This window comes from Chamaea fasciata, unplaced genomic scaffold, assembly GCF_029207755.1.
Source record: "Chamaea fasciata isolate MVZ Bird 193981 ecotype frontalis unplaced genomic scaffold, bChaFas1.0.hap1 SCAF_6, whole genome shotgun sequence".
Lineage (NCBI taxonomy): Eukaryota > Metazoa > Chordata > Aves > Passeriformes > Sylviidae > Chamaea > Chamaea fasciata.
The window spans coordinates 46,069,065-46,086,555 of record NW_027094091.1 but is presented as its reverse complement, the minus strand read 5'-3'; the positions used below and the strand labels follow the sequence as shown (position 1 = coordinate 46,086,555).

The following is a 17,491-nucleotide window of genomic DNA, read 5'->3' as shown; positions in this document are numbered from 1 at the left end:
GTGGAGTTCAGGTTGGTCAATTTTACTTCTGACTTCAACAACTACCAACAATTTGAACATGATATTCCCCATACTAAATATGCATGCAACACACAGCTGAGAGACGTGCATCACTAAAAAACAGCCTTTCCCTGTGGAGCAACCTTTTTGCTATTCAACAATAGAATTTTCTCTACATAATTTTTTGCTGCAGTCACAAGCAATTTGTGATGGAATAACCAGAAGTCAGCTCCTGATATCAGCTACAGGGGTCTAATCTATCTGTCATCAAAGCAGTGGCTTTTGTTTTACCTCACTGTAATGGAGATCAGAGTCCTGGCTAAATATTCCATATATACACACCACATAAACGTAATACTACTAGTATGTGAGAACAAGACTAACATCTTAATGAGTTTGTTTCCATTTGTAGCTTGCATGGTAAATGTATTGCAATGATTAGGTCTTTTTCTCATGTCCTCCTTTATTTTCACCTTTGTTCTTCAAGAGGTTTATTGATTTGTGCCCCTTCTAAAGCTCTGTGATCTGGTAAGGCAAAGGGGATCATTTCAACGTTAAGGAGTGGATCAGGACACAACCCTGAATAGCAGAAGCAAAGAAATGCCACTTCTGTGTGAGCCTGTTGTTCCACTAGCAGTGCTGCTGTACGTGAAGAACCCCAAACCACTTCAGGGCCTGATGTCAAAGGCAGGTGGTGTGAAGAAGTGCCTACCTGAAGACGGCGAGGCTCAAAGACCAGAGCACTAGCGGCTTCCTCAGTTCAAATTTTGCTCGTTTGTTCATTAGGTGCCGACCACCAAATATAAAGGCAGCGTACAGAGCTGAAAACAGGAATGATTTCTTCCTGCAAAACAAAACCAAAAAAACACCTGTCAAATGTTTAATTAGTATCAGATACACGGCGGAGTCACATATGGACGTCACTGCTAAGGGCTTGTGCATTTCCTTGAAAGGAAACTTTTGGAGACGTTCCTGCACCCCAGCTGAGCTTATCGTTTCTGTATGAAACTACGTGGCTGCACATACTCAGGGCTGGGTGCAGGCAAAACTGACCCTGGGGAAGTTCTGGGAAAGGACAGAAAAATTTGGCTCCTATCCTTCGCCAGTTTCAGAAGACTGAACTTCTGTGAGGAATAGAAAAGATATTGCAGAGCTCAGACACATTCCCCTGCAGGATCCTCCCTACATGGCAATTTAGTTTCCCATTGTTTCCCCTAAAAAGACACTTAAAGATCATGGGCACTGCAACACATCATGATGAGCCTCACAAGAAGCACAGAATCAGTGAGGAGAGGTCAATAGCCCCCTTAAGCAGCAGGACCACGCTGGTTGGCATTGTGCTGTGACATTCCCCTGTGGCATCACTCTGCCCCCGAGTGCTGGTTCAGGAAATCCAGCGCATTTGCTGAAAATTCAGGGAAGGGAACTTCAATTATACTCTCCAAATTGCAAATTTTATTTTTAAAACTGCCTGATAATAGTCCAGCTTAGCAATAATCACCAAATATTTGAACTCTGCTACTATAACTCATTGTAAATCAACCATTAGAGGTCAAAAAATAGACTCACCCTGGGATTCCTTCCCACAAAGCACAATATTACACTGACTAAGGCTTAATGATGTACACCATTAATGGTGGCCTAACTGGAAAGGCACCTATTCAAGAATAGAATTTTCTCTACATAATTTATCATTACATTCACAAATATAGGGTGCACTATGGTCTTGAACCAGGAGGTTCTGGTTCCTACTGTACTGCCAAGAAAGAATGACAAATACTCTCAAGGAAGGTAACTACTTCATTAATGTGACAGAAAAGACAGCTACAAGACCTTTAGGTCCTTCTGACACTGGAATCCCGAGGGCAGCAGTGGCAGACAGGCGTAAGATCAGAGAGGCATGGCACACTGCCCAGGCTTCCCACTGGGAGAGAGGCTCACCCATACTGAGGTGTTCAGATTTTCATAGGATTTTCAACTGGATTTTTAAATGACAGTATGTTGTTTCACCTCAGGATAAAGACAAGGATGTGTCGTGGTGTCACCACTGGTACCACCTCTGGGCTCTTCCACTGTGACTGGCCAGCTGAGGTTACCCTGGGGCAAGGAATCTGTCCAGCACAGCACGGTCCTGAGGGCCAAGCTGTGTGGCACAGCACAGCATATGCCTGCGTCTCCTCAAGGCAGCTGGTAATGGATCACGAGACCCTCAATGGCCAAGGATCTTCCTGGAAGGTTCAGAAAAAACTAAGAAAAGCTGTAGCATATCAGAATGGAAATACAAAGAAAGCCCATGCAACCTTCAACCAAGATAAATGAATTGAATTTTATATAAGTTTGAAAGCTAAGAAAAAACTATCTCCAAAGAGACAGACGCATATCAGTATGCATTCTGCAGCATGCCATTTTCTGCCCACTGAGAAACACTGTTTCTACTGATGTATTTATAGCTCTGTGTTGTAAAATGCAGGTAACTGCATGAAAATACACCTGATGCTCAGAGAAGGGAGGACCCCATGCCTGTAATCCACTGGGTGAGCTTTAGCATCCATGCTGGCAAAAGCCCCAGGAAGACCAGGATGACCACAGAGCCAGTACCCTCTCACCTTGTGCATTGAGATGGCCTAATTGCCATGGCAATGGTTACCATGACCAGGTTTTGAAAATCACAAAGCCTTGGCCCTTATCCATATAATACAGAGAAATGCATTTATTTTTACTTCACTGGTCAGGGAAGGGACAGAATCTCCAATCTGAACGCAAGACTGCACTTTAACTTGGCTGGAGATCAGTAAATATTTGTTAACTTCTTTGGGTAATGCTGAACCACCTCAAGCTTGCTCATACTGAACCACCCAACACAAGTCTTGTTTACACAAGACTTACGGGTTAAAAGATAGAAGCAGGCTCTTAGTGTGAGTCTGGACTGCATTCCCATCTCCTTCCCTCTGCAGCCTCTTCAGCAGCAGTGTGAAGCACAGCCCACTGCCACTCTGGGCATGGGTGAGGTCTGCCCTGCACTGATCCATGCATGGATCTCCAAAGCAACTGGAGCAGTGCAGGGAAAAAGACTGCAACACTGCCATGCAGCTGCCAACACAGCACAGGCTGCGCAGGCTGGCACGGGAGGATATCAGGATTGAAGAGCAGTAGCTAGAGACACTTTGCAGGAAGGCAAGCTAGAAGTTCTAGATCAAATACAGCCAAGATTTCAAAGTTACGGTTCAACTTCAGTTCCAGTTCGAGACAAAAAAAGCAGTCTGAATGAGTCAGCAGTTCAGGTATATGTTCTGTCTCCCTCCACTTCTTCCTGAGCCAGATAATCTATATATTTACATCAAGTAACATTTCATTTTGCTTCTTATTACTGAAACTATCTTCGGTGAGTTCAATCAATTTATTGAGGTCAACAGTTATGTTACAGTAATTAGAACAGATAAATTCTAGGTTGCTTTAGAGATTTGTAATGAATATGGCATTATTTACAATGGTAAATGGTGCTCCCAGAGTAAGCAGCTTTATATCAGCAGTGGCAGACATGGCAAGATTTGACTGCATACATGATGTGAACTGCAGAGAGCAGCTGTAAGCAGTTTCAGACAAGAAGGGACACAGTAGTATTATCTCCTATCAGAGGTAAGCACAATACTGAATAATGATTTGGCTGATCTTGAAATCATCCACTGTTTTGATGTCGGCTACTTTTTACACTCAAAGGACTTTGAATTTTCCCCATTTTTTCAGCCTAAAAATGGTTAAAAGAACTGAGCAGGCCAGGTGATAGAGTTACAAAGGGGTTGCAGAAGTATGTACTCTTAAGATAATCTGATAAACTCCATTAGACTGGTATTAACCAGTTTCCTACCAGTGTTTTTATGATGGATTTTCCCAAAGGTTCATACTACAGTCAGGTCCTGGGCTAGTGACAGAAAGCAATGGCAATCTGACAGAATTCAATTAGGTCTGGTATAATTTTAGCCAAGTGACAGTAATATTGAACAAGCATTTTGAAAATACAGAGGTTTGGAGTTGTTCTGGAGTAATGTAACTTTTCATTACTATTACATGAAGAGAAACTAAATAGTGCAGAATGATGACAAAGAAAATTAACCTTGAAACTAAAAAACTAAAATCCCTCAAAGTAATTCAGTAATAGACTTGCATCCAGTAACTTAAATGTTAGCACATTCATATGTTTGTCTTCAATTCTGTTCTGCAGGGTAACACAGTAGATATAAAGACAGGGCTGCCAAATCCTCCACATTTTTCTGGCATTTCTGTTTCTCACAGTTGTCTCCCACCTTCCTACATTTTCAGACTTCAGGGACTAAGTACTATCTCTACCGAATACAACTCCATGTTCCTATGACAAAAGTTGCCAGCTCTTTCCCCCTTTTTAGGTTTCTGGAGAACCTATTAAAATCTGTATTTGGGCTTACTACAAGAGAGGGAGGCAAGAGGGGCTATGAGCTTAAGTTGTGAGACAGATCTTCCAGGACAGAAGCAGAGATGGCAGTGTCATGAGGCAAAGAAGAGGAAGATGAGAGACAGGATGAGAGAAGGAGAAGAGAAAGGACGAATAGTAAGCATGGCAGCAAATGATGGGAGCTGGCAGCCATGTGATGGACATAGAGCTGGGACAGCATGGAAGGCAAGGAAGCTTGAAGTCCTTTCTGCACTGGAACTCTTGGAAGGATGCTTCCTGTATCCATGGGCACACCTATGGCAGAGGAACAGAGACAGGAAAAGTACAAGAACAGGGAGGCAGAAGAGGCAGAAACTGAGAATGATAAAGGAAGAAAGGAACAAAGCTTCTCCTCATTTCCAGCCAGGGAGTCCCATGCAGGAAAGCCCACTCAGGCACCATGGAGTGACAAGAAGAAATCAGCCACCCAAGCTTCAGGCAGGAAAACACAACACTGAGAAGGGGCAGCAAATAATCCAAAGAGGAAAGCAGGAAATGGCTAAGGATTAAGAAATCCTGACTAACTCAGAAGCACTTATTTATAAAATGCTGAAAAGATAAGAATTACCATGGGGTTCTAAAATTAGGGGCCAAAGCCTGAGGGTATGCCTCATGTGCAGTAGAGTGAGACAGCCCCTGTCTCTGATGCAAAGTGAAATAGCCCTGAATATTGCAGTACTGCTGAAGGAGGTGCTTTCGAGCGCAGATGCACTGTTGCCATTTTCCCCCCTGAAAATAGCAGACTGAGTCATTATTGTAGAGTTCTCTGATGTTAATGAGTAAACTGAAACAGATATATATATATATATATATGCGTTATAAAATTGACTATTTCCACAGGATTTTCCTTAATCATTAAGGAAAATTCTTATAGAAATGCCCAAAGGACAACCTTATCACAGATTGTTTAACTATCTTTTATCATGTCATACAGGATTATCTGAATAACAGCATTCAGTAGGGGAGTAGTAAAGTGGTGTTAACCCCCTTTCTAAATTCCATAGGATTTTGTAAGCTTTTTTTAATCAAGACATATTTACTTTGCACATTCAAAGCTCATTTTTTAATTCACTACTACTTCTTCATCTGTTGTAAAGGGAGCACAACAGGTTAAAAAAAAATATCCCACTGCCGCTGCCAGAGCAGAGTGTTGCTTGAAAGTAAACAGGCAGTTTCAGGTTCTTGACGTTTTTCTCTTGGCCTTCTTCATCACTTTTTTATTGATGTAAAAAAATAAAATAGATTTACTGAAAAGAAAAAGAAATAGAAGAATGTTTGGCTATATGAAATATAAGGGAATTTTCCTACTGTTTTCTCCCAGCTTTCAACAGAAAGTAACACCAATCACTTGTGTTTATAATCAAAACTGCTAACTTGAACTGCTAGCTCAAGTGCTTTAATCCGAACCCATGTGAATCACACACCATACCCATGTCCACACATCAGCCAGCAGGGTTGGTAGCCTTGGTAAAGTTACTTTCTCTCTGGTGCTTATTTAAAAATCACACATTCTGTATAAAAAAGGGTGTGAAAATGCTTCTCAGTCTCTCGGTGTTTCTACCTCAGAAATACTGTCAAAGCAAACCTTTCTCTCTCTTCACTGATATAATTTTGACAGAACCCGCAAGAACAGATCCAATGTGTGTATATGCCAGATCTGCGTACAAAAATATCACCTGTACTCCTGGCTTAGATCTGAGTTCCTGCAGCTGCTTCCCATTGACTGTAGCAGACTTCATCATAGAAAGAGAAGGACACACAGAAGAGGAAGACCTGTCTGATACACACATGCCAACAGAATCTGATTTATTGCTACAGCTCAACATCCTTTAACATTTATATTTAGCACAGCAATGATGACAGTCACACACACACGTAGGTGATTCACTGATGATGGCCTTTGACGTAAAAAGCTATCAGAGAGTAAACGCAGACATATCTCATACCAATCATCTGATCCCTTGATTTCTAAAGCCTGCATCTCAAAAGGCCATTCAGCCTCCTCGTGACAGGTACTGTTGGATGCACAAGTCTGTGCTTCCCAAAAGGCTGGACCAATTCTCCAGGCACCTCTCTCCTGTCTGAGAGCAAGGGAAGGGGAGTCAGGGCCTGGGAACACATATGAGACAGGGACTGTTATTCCCCCACAAGTGCCTTCTCTCTGGGGTGCTGTTCCTATCACCCAATTCATGTAATTACTGCCAGACAGTACTTGTGTCAGTGCCCCGATCCCATAACCCACACAAAAGAAAGAAACATGGGGCCCGGAGGCTGCCAGGAGGAATGCTGTGGGAACTGTCCCAAGCAAAACGTTGCTGGAAAGGAGGGAAGATGAGGAAGGCTTGCGTGTGCACTCTTGCTCTATGAGTGCTAGTGGCTGAGCTGAGGGGCAACCTGAAGCCCAGGTCCCCCACTGCCCAGATCAGAGTGCCAAAGGTGAGAACTGCAAAGGCAGCAACCTCTGAAGAGCAGAGCAACTATTTTTTTGTGGTGTATCACCAGCTCATAGCCTGCTCTGGTCCAGTGGAGATAGCTCCAGTTCACCACCAGCCAATTTGTATGAGCACCGACCCAGGGGACCAAGAGGCTGCCCCCACCTGAGCCTCTGCCCACACTGCATTCAGTCAGACTCAGGGGCAGGAAACCACTGGCATTGGCAGGGCAGCCAACAGCCCTAAAATTACAGAGAGGAGAAACAAGGGCACGGAAGTGTGGGGCATGGGAGAAGGTGGTTCATGTCCTGCACCTCCCTGATGGTTGCATCTGTTCTGTTGAAATGTTTGCCAGTAATTTGTAACATTCGTGTTTGTAAAACATACATGTTACAGAGTATTAGCCATGCACTTAAAATGTGGGCAGCTAGGGACAAAAAAATCAGCAAACTTTTCTTGTTTTCTCTGAGAGTGGGAAAATATAAGCATAAGGGTGAGAAAACAAAGTTAAAATTCAGGAACAATTTCGGTTGTTTTTTGTTTTGGTTTTTTTTTTTTTTTCATATAGAAGGGGCAAAGTCAGCTCTGTAGCAGAGTCCCCTGTTCTTTATAAGCCTCATAAAGGCTTGATGGAACAAACCATAAACCTGTAAAAAACTCGTAAGTTAGAATCCCAAATATAAGCTATGTCACAAGAGAAAAGAATCTCTCAAACAGAAAGCATTTCAGAAAAAGACCCCAAAACAAGTTCTAAAACTTTGGGTTTTGAAACCAAGTTGCCAAAATTATCAGTGAAGGAAAATCAGCTTCATCTCTGGCTCTGCCCCCAGACTTCCTCCACTTATGCTTTGAATGCAGACCCACCCAGTGGAGATGGCAGGTGAGTGTTCTTGCCATGACAACAGCCACCCCTGAAGTTTTCACCTGGCACAGTCAGCAGTGGAAGTTGCAGCCCAGTGGGTTGGGTGACTGGGGTGAGCCACATCATAACCTCCTACCTAGTTGGCATCCCCAGTGACACGGTTCAGCCTAAGTCAAAGCCTGCGTCAACTGATCCTCAGTTGCCACCACACATCCCAAGGATGGGTGACATCCCAGGGATGGCATCTGACCCCACTGTTACTGACACTGATCACGTGTAGCAACCATTTTTGCACAACTCCCTCCGAGATTTACAGTGCCAGTGCTAAGAATTGAATCTAGCCCCACAGGAAAAATTATGACCATTCCTGTCCCAGTTAAGAGCCTTTACAGAAGCTCAGTGAAATCTGAGAAACTCCTTGACTGGGAGCCTCTGCTAAATCCATTGATATCACTCTGACAACATATATAGTTCTTAAGACTAAGATTTGGGGTTATAACAGGTGACAAATCAGGGTGCCCCAATTCCCCTTGGATACATCCAGGTTTTTCCCGGCTTTGCTAAGACTTTCAGGTCGTTGAGATGGTGGAGAGATGGCAGAAAGCAGAGAAGCTAATGTAGGTCATAGGCACTGCACTTCTGATGAAAAGCTACAGTACTTTCACTTTTAATTTCATCAATGTAAATGTAAACCTCTAGCCTCCACAGTAAAAACCTGGAGCTAGTAAACACAACTGCAAGTGAACTTGGGGACTACTAACCTACATCCTTGCTAGCTGAAGTCATTCTGTTTGTTCTTACCTCTCACCTCAAAGCAGTCAATGAAGAAGCTAATAGAGGTATGTCATACAGACATAGCATGAAAATAACTAGATCTCCAAACTGGCTTACTCCTTTGATCTGCTTCATCTCATCAAAATAATCAATGGTCATGACATTTCATAATTTTACACTTAAAGGAGGACGCCAACGTAAGTCTTTCAGATCTAGGAAGATCTCTGAAGAAACTGGAAATGTAATTTATATAGACAAGTGCAGCTTTTTTAAACTGCTTAGGAGATAAATATTTGTTTATTAAACAGGACAAAACACAACTCAAGTAACAGATCAATAAGAATACTTCATTGAAGCTGCCTTTGCCTGTGCACCTGCAGAAAGCCTCAGTACCACAGTGGCAAGCTCAGGTCCCTCCACCATTGCAAAACCAATTTGTAAATATTCTGGGAAAGTGTCTGTTGGATCTCAAAAAACATTCAAGTAAAAATAAAAGCAGTCATTCCAGATGAAACATGGAAAATGGAGGGGTTGCAAGCAGTGTGTTATTTTTCCATCTATCCTCCCTAAAAGACATTCCAGCAGACGTTGCTCCCTTCCAGCCTTCTGCAATACGACCTTAGAAAATGATGTTGCTACAACTGTCAGTGGATTGCAAAACACAAACAAATAAAAACTGTTCTGATTTCCCTGAGAGCGTTCTCAGCCAAAACAGACAGGCACAATTTTCCCATAGAGCAGAGTGCAATGTTAGAAACAGGACATCAAAAAGTAATGCACAAATAAGACCTTACAGCCAGAGCTTGTTGATCATCTTATAGAAAGCATCACCGTAAAACTTTTTCAGTGCTGAAAAACATTAAATTATCCTGGACGAAACCAAACTAAGGGGATGCCTGAAAAGCATAGTAATTTAGAATACTGTCCTGGATCTGGCCAGGACAGGGTCAATTTTAGGGTAGCCAGGAGGGGGCATGGCTCAGACCCAGAGGTTATCCACAGGCCAGAGGTAAGGGAGTCTCTTCTGGGGAGAAGGGGCTTTTGGTCAAGTGAGCGTGGCAGGGGGAGCTGTCCAGTCCTGTCTGCTGCAGGGGGTTGTCGGTGCGAATCCTTCCTGTCCTGTACCCTGTCATGAGTACTGTTGCCGCTACTGTTTGTTTTCTCATCCATTGCTCTTTCCAGTAAATTGTTCTTATCTCAAGTCATGGTGACTCCAATTCTTCTCTGCAGCAGAGGAGTGGACAGGAGGGGAGTGAGTGGAAGGAGAACGAGTTTTAGTAGGAATTCTAAATTGGAACATACCATTCCTAAACCATCTCAGATATGCACTTACTCTCCTTTTCTTCCCCACCTGAAGACCTAAAACGATATACATGGATGAGAGCAAGCCAGCAATATCATTTGGTGGCTTAGCTTTGATTAAAAGGGGATAACTGGTACCAATGATATTGCTGTAATGGAACTGTGGAATAAAATGTCTTGTTTACAGATTTTCTGAATGTCCAGGCAACCTGTGGAAGAGAAGGGAGCAAATGGAACTCATAAAAAAGGACATTTTGTTGGAGAAGCAAATGAAAGATTATCTTCCAGCATCCCCCAAAATCAGGTCATCTTGAGAACAACTGCCTGCTCTGACTGGTCCCATAGTACTTTTTGATGCATGATGTCAAGGACTGCTTGATGTATTGAATTGAATCTTCAAGAACATGTGACCTTTGTCTATGGATGAGAGAGCCAGTGACAAAGGATGCTAATGGACATGCTGCAGTGAACCCAGACCCTACTCTTGACCAACAGGAAACCGGCAAAATCCAGACAAAAAATGGGGCAATCTTTTCATTATCTTTTCAATTACCTCTCTAAAACAAAGAGCTCTGCCAAACAGCCATTTTCCTTCATAATCAACTGGGAATTGGGTCACAACAAACAGAAAGGTGTTTTAGCAGAGCTCAAAACTTGCAACACAAAGCTGTTTGGAGTAGCTAGGAAGCAGGTTTACATGCTGCTACCTCCTTCCAGCACACTGCTTTGCCACTTGTCTAACATGTCCACTGGCAGGGGAGGTAGCATTATCTGATTATGTTATCATTACCAAATGGAATTTTCATAAACTAAACCTTACTAGTACCTATTTAAGAGTTTCTTGCTTTTCATTCCCAGTGGAGGCTTCAATACTCAGAATAATCTAATAAATTTCCAGCTACTTTCAACCTGTCACAATTCCGATGTGACTGATCGTGACCTATAGCTTCTCCATTAAATCCAGAATTGTTTTACTTGAAACCAGTCAAGGCAGTATCTTTAAAGCAGACCCTTTCATATGCAAAGGTTGAGGCAAACTGACCTGAACCCAACTAAAAGTCTTTGAGGAGTATATTAAACACCATGAGAAATACTGGAACCAATAAACTAGTGGAGGTAATTTTCTAATTACTGTCAGAATTTTCAAGATCTGAGGTGGACAAAATTTAAGAAGCAGGATGACCTGTAGTGGAAAAAATGGGACAAGGGAATGTAGCAAAAGCTATACAATCACCAACACTTGTTCCTCAACTAAATATCACAGCCCGGCTGTTTAATGGCCATTTCCTGCAGAAATCCCACTTGTGCTCCTGAACAAGTCCAAAACAATTGGCATAAACCAGCAGGACTGGCACTAAGCAGTACAAAGTACATGGCATTAATGTAGCTTATCTCCATTCTGTCAGCAATATGGTTGTGACAGCTTGTTCTGGCTTTCCACCTCTGCCTACAGCATCACGCTTGGCACACGCCCCTCTGTCTCTTTCAACAGGTGGCAGGACCCACTGGGTCTCCCAAACTAAAGAGTCTGAGTCTCTTTTTGCTCCCAGCCATAAGGGTTTGACTGACTGCATTCTGCCCTTGGCCACCCCCTCACCTAATTCGATGGGATACTAAACTGCTTAGCCGTATTTCACTTTCCATCGCAGCATAAGAAGACCAGGTTACTAAAGGATTAGGAAGTGTAACATTAAAGTGTTATACATAGAAAGAGAGTTGCCTGTCCTAGTCTCTGCTAAACCTTGCCCAGAGGGGACCTGTTAAAAGACAGGAGATGCCAAAAGGAAAGAAATCACAGACAAAAGGTAATGAATCTGGACTATGGTGGAAGTGGCTGTATACATGACCCAAGAGAAGAAAAAGGAGCATTTTGAGGAGATAGCAGTGATTGACATCCAGCTCTTCTGGACAGGCAGACAAATGGAGCAAGCAAGGGCTATAAATTTATATATATTCATATATAAATATGAATAATTTTTTTTAAAATTCATATACATCAACAGTTAGAATTTAATGGCTGTGGTCACTAAGGGGCAAAAAGCAGAACCAGATCATTGCAAGTGAATAGGAGAGCCTGTTAGCATGTCAGTGATCCTGCTTCAGATTCTTTTCATACAGGAAGCAGCCTCCCATGAACGTAGAGAACTTATTTAAGTTACCTGACCCTGGCTTGTTCTCAAAAGTCACATAACCAAAATTTGTTTTACATCACCTAATACATTCCATTTGCTGTTCTCTTCTTCATTGGATTGTATACCACTGCAACTCGTGGATTTTGCTCAAATTTCTCTCCATGGCAGATTTACTAACTTATGGGTGGCCTATAAAGTGGTTAAAAAAAATCTGTTCCAGTCAAAAGCCAGGCCAGTCCTACATTAATTTCTGTATCACACAGCTACTATAGTAGAATACTCTCCATTCAACACCTATGCTTACCACTTTTTTTTTTATAGGGCTGTTGTGAAGTCAGCAGTGAATCTGCCTCCTGTATCTGCCCACTGTTTCCCCCGTCAGATGACACATGAACGTATTTCCATCCGTATCTCATTCAAGGATGCTCTATTGCCTTTGCAAACAGAATACAAGAGTCCCTTGGCCCCTGCATGCAAGATTTGGTAGACAGGAGAGGGGGAAGAAAGTCATCTTCTCAAAGACATTGTTTTCTCAGAGGATGCCCTGAGGTGCTTCAGTGCTTTGCAACTCTTCCACCAGAGCCCACCAGCTGAACAAAAGCAACACCCAGACACTGGTGACCCTCACTCCCCTGCACCTGATGGCCCCATCACAAACCCCACACATGCAACTGGGAAATATCTGACGCTTCCTTGCTAAACCTGCATGATCCAAGCACCTACCACACTCTCCAAGGGTGGGACACTCCAGTTTCTGGGCATTAAGTAGACATTAACAGTAGTCTGCTTTTATGAGCTTCTCCTTGGGAAGGTAAATGCTATCTCTTTGAGGTTGGCAATGATCAACACAACTGCCTATTTCCACCCAGCTAACCTAAGTGCCCGGAGAAAAGGTTGCACAGCTGTGTATTCAACAAGCTTTTCCACTTCCATGATACCCTAGAGCAAATGGCAGTTTGCTAATGTTTACTGCTTCTGGTTTTGCTTTTGCTGTAGCTTGCTTTGAGACTTATGAGTGTAAGCATGCTATAAATGCACATTAGAGACTTCCACAATTACTCTGCATCTGGACTGACACTTCACTCCAGCCTGTTTTCCAAAAAGCAGATAGTCTTGGAATTGAAAGCACCAAGGGGAAAGAGTTTTAGGGAGCTATACAAGTGATTCCCCTTCTGCCCCACTGCAAGGGGTTTTCTACTTTATCCGATTTCTCCAGAACACTGGGACTCCAGCTCACTAAAAACAAAAACATTTTAGAGACCTTGACCTGCACCACCACCAAGTGACCACCAACACAGACATGTGCCCGTGTTTGCCTGCATCTTGACCATAGTTCTGGTGTGTTGCAATCAGCCTGTACCTGCACTGAGAGCCAGCAGCGGTGGTCTCGGTCACAAGCTCTGCTTTGCTTCTTTGAGGCTCCAAGCTGCTAGGTCCACATAGCCAGCACAGTGCAGGGGTGCACCAGCTCACATGGACGTGTCCAGTGCAGCCCTTCATTCTGGTCCTTCCTGCTAGTCTGAACCACTTGCTGAGGTGACAGTGAGTACAGAGGGACAAGTGACAGAGAGAAACCTCTGAAGAAAAATATTCAAGTCCTCTGTCTTTTGCCAAGAAGGAACAACATTCATGCTCCAAGTTTTGGTTTGGCAGTTTCAGTCCCGTTGGTAGAACAGGCTGGGTCAAGAAAAAACAGTCAGTTTGTGATTCACTGCAAATTTTTTTATTTCAGCCTACAAGTTTGTGTTTTAGTCCCTCTACGCCTACTCTATCAGCAAAAAGAATCAGCAACTCCCCCACCTCCCGCCTTAGACATTTGGCAATCTCATAGGACCCTGGTGACTTGTTCAAAGATGTATCAAGCCTGTAGTTGCAGAAGTTTGTTCTTTAGGGAACTGAATTCTCATAAATACAGCTTTGAGCTTCTCATCCACATTTCTGAAAAATGCTGGACCTGTGTTACAGTTGCCACTCCACCCATCCTGACCCACCCCTGGCAGCTTTTGCTCTAAATAAAACAAGGATATTAGTGCGGCTACAAACCAGATAATGGACGTAACTAGACTCTAGTCGCAATTTTACCAGTTGTTATTACTTAAATCAGACTGTGCTTCCTTGTTCTTTTACCTCTGTATTTAAACACTGTGCTGATTTACACAAAATTCTCTATATCACTATAACACAATTCATGTCTCAAACATGCTTGTTTGCTTGGATGGTGGGAAGAATAAATCCCATTTCTACTCCTTACTCACTCCGGATAAATACATCAGCATGATGGATAAAAATTAAATACTACTGATAATGCTACTACTGGTAACATGCTAAATGAGCCTTTTAAATAATAATCAAAGAAAATAGATTTACTCACAAAAGAGGTATCTAGTTGAGAATGTGGCACCATGTAATTGAAACTTAACCCCAGTGCTATATTTGCATTCACAGAAAGACCATAAACTTTGAGTAAAACTATATTCAAATGACTTGGCTAAATTTGGTGCTCACAGGCGGTGCTAGGTTGACACCTTTTTGAGAAGGCTCAGGAATTGATTCCATTAGACCTAGAATCTACTGATAACAGGATGTATTAATAAGCAATGGTTTGGGAACTCCTTCAGGTAGAGAAAAAGCTGGTAATGTGCCTATGTGAATTTAATGGCTTCACTGATCCAAAAGAGCAACAGTGCAAAAACACTCTGAAGCAGCTGCTTCTCTTCCTCATCATGGTACACTGAAGCATTTTAAACCATAGAGTTGTTGAAACTGTAGGGGTGGCACATGAAGCACCCTTCTGGCATACGTCCTGCAGCCAAAATGAAAAAGTGAAAATCCTGGCACAAAACCTAAGCATCCTGCAGCTAATATAACTGGAAAGTAACAGAATAGGGTCTTGATGTCCCCTCATGGCTTATTCTTGTATGCTAATGCACTCTGGAGACAGTGAGCAGTCCTGGAAAACTCTCTGCATCCAAAGCTCCATGAACCCACCAGGACTAGGGCTGCTTCACAAAAGGAAGGCTCCTTCACTGTTTAGCTGGTTTTCCAGCAAACTTTGTGAGCTTTCTGAATAGTATCTCTGGGGACAGAGTTTTAGACTTAGAGCTGCAGCTCTTTCCTTTCACTAGACAAAAGCTCATTATGAGATGTTTCCCTGATTTCAGGCCAGCGTCCTGCAAGCGAGCTCATCCCAAATGCTCCCACACCCACTGCCTTTTAGTCAGCCTGGAAAAAATAACTCTGCTTCCCCCAAATTAAAGATTTTATGGAGAGGTAAAATGGGCTGGGGAAATATCTGCCTCTGATGGGTCTGAGGAAGAGGAAGGCCAGACAGGCAGTGAGAAGGTTGGTAAATTAAAGTCCCTGCAGCTGCCTGCCAGCAATGGGCACGCATCACTGCTCCCGTGGCTCCCTGGGCCGCAAGTGTGTGTCGCATGAAATAAGTCCATACTTGATGATTCAATTTCTAAATCATCGTTTCCATGCGGTGCCTGGGGGCAAAATATAGGGCTCTGTCATCCTTCCTGGAGCTGTCAATACTGGGCCAAAAAAAAAATGGAGGAAAAATATGGAAACAAAAAGCTGAGGAAACTAAATTCAGGTCATGGCTGTGTGTTGGATCAAGCAGCTACAGAGTGAAGGCAGGTCCTTTTGCTTTCTGCTCAATGCCAGACTTTTTAACAAGACTCTCCTTGGTGAATTTTCTTTTGTAATTAACAAATGAAAAGGAAACATGCTTCTCTGAGTTAAAAGAAAAAAAAAAAAAACAAACAATGCAGCTGCCTTTTGTAAACCATTTCCATTTTTAATACTAGGAAAAGGTTTTGCTGCCTCTGCTTAAGTACAGTCTTACTGTTCAGCCTTCTCCAGTTGAAGGAGGGAGAGGGGGAACAAGCAAGCATCGTAAATGATTGAGGATTTCTGCATTCACATTAAATGGTAAACACTAACAAAATAACAGTGAGAAACAGTTTCTAGCACACAGGATGGGCAAATCTATCACAACAGACACAGCGGGTGGCTGATCTCACAGGGTCTGAAGGATTATCTTTCTCCTCAGCCTGCACTTACCACACATGCTTTAATTTTTTTTTATGATCTTTTGATGCTTTACATAGGCTCACACAATTCTTCCCTGCTTCATGTCTGTTAAAAAACCCTGGCAGGTTGAGTTTGCTCTCACGCAAGAGGGAAGGTGAGGAAGGTACATAATCACATCAGTTTTCTTGGCAGCAGAAGAAACCCACAGACGCCAGCCACCACTAAGTGTAGGCAGAAAAGTGACTCCCAGTCATTAGGACATCCAGACTCTGGTAGACTCTGCTTTCCAAGAGCAAAAGAGTTTGTCTGCTTCAAAGATGGGGCATGGCAAGTCTGGGGAAAAAAATAATTAAAGACTAGGTGATGGGCTGCATGACCCTTCAGGTTCCCTACAAAATTAAACTGGGCTTGGGCCTGCACCCCATCACTTTCTGTATGACTGTGCTGAAAGTGATCACTGGGCCCACAGATCCAGGAGAGGAAAAGCTCAGTGGTGCTGGGTACAGCTGGGTGTGATGCATAAAGGTGGCAGACAGGTCTCACCTCTACCCTACAATAGAGTCTTTCTGCAAACAGAAGCATGCAAGCCTAACACCTTTAATTTGCAAAAGCTTCTCCCTTGCCTTCCAGCATTTGCAGTGCCAAAGCAAATGCCCCAGTCTGCAAGGCTGGGACTTGCTGAGCAAGGTGTACACGGTGAAACTCTGACTGAGACTCCTGAAAAGCACGACAGCATAAAAATGATACACCGTCATCCTCTGGGCAGGAAACTTCCTATAAACCCCATACCTAGGAGAGCTGCAGAGCTATCAGCAAGGAAGGGAAATTGAGAGAAGGAAAGAAGGAAAGGAAAAGTAAGTTTGGAAGCATTAAGAGACACAAAGATCTGCCCTTGCACAGCCATATAGTGACTGTCAGTCCAGCTCATCTGCTACATCATCTTCTGCATCCTTGTAGCCCAGTGACAAAGGATGGTCTCTATCTCCAGGGCCCCTGAAGACAAGTGCTGTCTAAACCACTCATATACAGAGACCAGGACCTGGGATAAGGCTTGAGAAAGTCTCATTACTCTGGACCTTGAGATGGGCTGGAGTGACTGCAGTGGCAATGGGATCAGCAAGGATATCCCAAAGTGGTCCTTGTCATGGTATGAAGTCTGCCTCCAGCACAGTGCTCTGTAGACCCAGGGGTTTTAGCTGCATTGATAATAGCTGGCAGCTCAACCCAAAACTAATAAATTAAAATTGAGATTCCTTTGGGGCTGACTCATAGCAGAAATGTAGTCTTTTACTGGCCTGTGCTTCCCTTCCCCCATGTGCTTGCCTCCCTCACAGCAGAGCAGTGAAGAGCTACAATTTACCAGTGAACAGGTTTCCACACCTCCCCAAGCCAAGCCCAGCTTTGCTCAACACTCCACATCCTTGCAGCTAGACAAACAGTTTAAAGGCAACTCCAGTTTAGAAGGCAACTCAGAGCCAAATGTTTA

The 17,491-nt window shown here is 43.2% G+C and overlaps 1 protein-coding gene across 1 annotated transcript in view; it reads right to left on the bottom strand.

The window, feature by feature from the left end:
- The window catches only part of ELOVL6 (ELOVL fatty acid elongase 6), a 79,656-nt gene that overhangs the window by 28,509 nt on the left and 33,656 nt on the right, over nt 1-17,491 (bottom strand). Inside the window, exon 2 of the mRNA XM_066186232.1 lies at nt 713-844. Coding sequence (XP_066042329.1) covers nt 713-844 — 132 coding nt within the window. The remainder of the gene's footprint in view (nt 1-712; nt 845-17,491) is intronic.